General features: G+C 48.2%; 1 protein-coding gene across 1 annotated transcript; it reads right to left on the bottom strand.

The window, feature by feature from the left end:
• Nucleotides 1-89: 89 nt before the first annotated feature.
• On the bottom strand, nt 90-915 carry LAESUDRAFT_765510 (uncharacterized protein; the record flags this gene model as incomplete). Its single annotated transcript, XM_040913700.1, has 3 exons — nt 90-469; nt 528-605; nt 756-915. 3 exons carry the CDS (start codon nt 913-915, stop codon nt 90-92), a joined length of 618 nt encoding a protein of 205 aa, XP_040757201.1.
• Nucleotides 916-2,191: the final 1,276 nt, after the last annotated feature.

The following is a 2,191-nucleotide window of genomic DNA, read 5'->3' as shown; positions in this document are numbered from 1 at the left end:
TATGCTTGTCTGCTAGGTCACTTCAGTTGTGCCGTGCACACCTTGTGCTCGACCTCTCACAAAAGCTGATCAACGTGTATGTCAATTCTTTATCCCGATGGTATGTTGAACTTATGATTGTCCTCGGACATCTTCTGTGAGTTTTGCAGTAGCAGGTCAAATTGCGACATCATTGCAAAAAGTCGTGTTTGCAGCTCATCATGTTTGGCAGTGATGGTGGCCAGGGATGGATCAACAGTGGCCGGCTTTGATGAGGATGTGACAGCAGAACCCTTCACACATTTCTTGCCCTTTAACAACTTCATCTTGGATGATGTAGTGGCCCCGAGCTCTTCAGGCGGCATGCGGAAGTGCTCGATCTCGGGCTTTGAATCCTCAATGCAAGCACGCTTGAAGGTGCAAGTAGTGATGAGGTTTATGGGAAGTGACAATGGGTTAGCATGTGCATGAGAGAGCGGAGAGCCATATACTAAAGCGATACGGTGGAATTTTCAACATAGAGCTAGTAGGGGCCAGCTCTTTCTTACCTGGCTCCTTAGACTCTTTCTTAAGCCTCGCGGTGGCAGATGCAGCCTTTTCCTCAGCCAAGACAACTGGTGTTGACCCTTGCAAAAGAAATGCTGAGGGTTGGGTGATGAAAGGAAAGCAAGAAAGGAGCTTACGAAGCTATGGAGGCATGGAGAGGCAGTCCTCATACCTGCTGATGGGAGTGTTCTGAGAAAGGCCAAGTTACCTAGCAAGAGTGGAGCCCTCACAGTTGGCCTTGCACTGCTCTTTGTCATAGGCCATCTGTAAAGAGGCTGCCTTGAGAGCCACATCCTTATCAATAGCAGATGGCAGTGGCCAACGGTGTTGATGATAGATGGCGTCGAGCCCAATCCATCCAGAATTGTCGTTCAAGTTGAAGGCAGTCATACGTGACCACCAGATGCACGCCTTGTGATCACGGTGGCATTTGTGGCACATCAACTCGAATTTGCTAAGGATACACATCCACGTCACTTTGTTGAACTCCAGGCAGTGATGGCACTAGAAGGCAACAACAGTCAGAAAAAGCAAGAAAAAGCGGTGAGCGGAACTCATCAGGCAAGCGATGGTAGGCTTGCGCCATGAAGGCATATACTCGGGTGACTTAGAATGATCGTGGAAAGTGCGGAGCAGAAGATGCATATGTGGGTCAAGGATGACCTTGGCAACATTAGCTCAGTAACTCTGTTCTTGCCTAGAAGCAGTTGCAGTGGATGGGGTAGATAAAGACTCATTGACAGAAGCCTCCTCATCAGCCAGCTCATCCTGGTCAGAGTTGTGCACAGACCCATCATTCTCAGGCTCTCCATCAGCATCAACCTCTATAGCAGTGAGGAGTGTGAGAATGAGCTGAGCATGAAGCATGAGGCAAGCAGCAGGCAAAGCCCGGATGGCCGACTGACCCTTTGTCATACCAATTGCCTCCGAGACATGTGTACTACACGAGGTGGTCAGAGCTGGCAAAGACAGTCTTGACTGAGTGAGGCATGGTCAGGAGGACAGCAGCGGCCTGGTGCACCTTCCAGAAGCACCAAGGAGTGAAGGCGGTACCGATGATTGAGGACGAACCACTCAAACGAGTGTAGCGGTAGCAGGGTATTGGTTATGGCGTTAACAGGCTACTTTTCTCTTACAAGTTTCAGATTTCAGACACGTTTCAGATATGCTTCTAGTCTCTGGAAGCAGAGCATGAACACATCCCATAGTAATGAGCAGTTCAGCAATGAGCTGGCCATCTTAGTATATAAACCTGGTCACAATTGGCGATAATGTCACAGAATGACCCAATGATGACACGTAAAACCTAATATATATAGTCAGAACCAAGTGCTAAGCCAAGCTTAGCATTACCAGCCTTTTGGTGAAGTGGTCTATCGTCATAATTGGTATTGGTTCATAGGGATTAGTTCTGGTCCCGTGACAAAATGCTAAGCTTACCTAAGGTCACTGGTTCGAACCTCTGGTCTGGCAGACTTATAGTGCAAGTCAGACACGATTATAAAGGCCATGCAAGTTAGTCACGAATAGGCTAAAGATGCTGAATCGTGCAAGTTAGTCATGGCGATGTCCCATGCAAGTTAGTCACTATAGACCCAGAAGGTTATCGCGAACCCCTGACTACAACCATAATAGGGTTCGCCAGCTATATACCCTGGTTGAGGTC

The sequence above is a fragment of the Laetiporus sulphureus genome (assembly GCF_001632365.1).
Source record: "Laetiporus sulphureus 93-53 unplaced genomic scaffold LAESUscaffold_264, whole genome shotgun sequence".
Taxonomy (NCBI): Eukaryota; Fungi; Basidiomycota; class Agaricomycetes; order Polyporales; family Laetiporaceae; genus Laetiporus; species Laetiporus sulphureus.
This window is presented reverse-complemented; position numbering and strand designations above follow the sequence as displayed.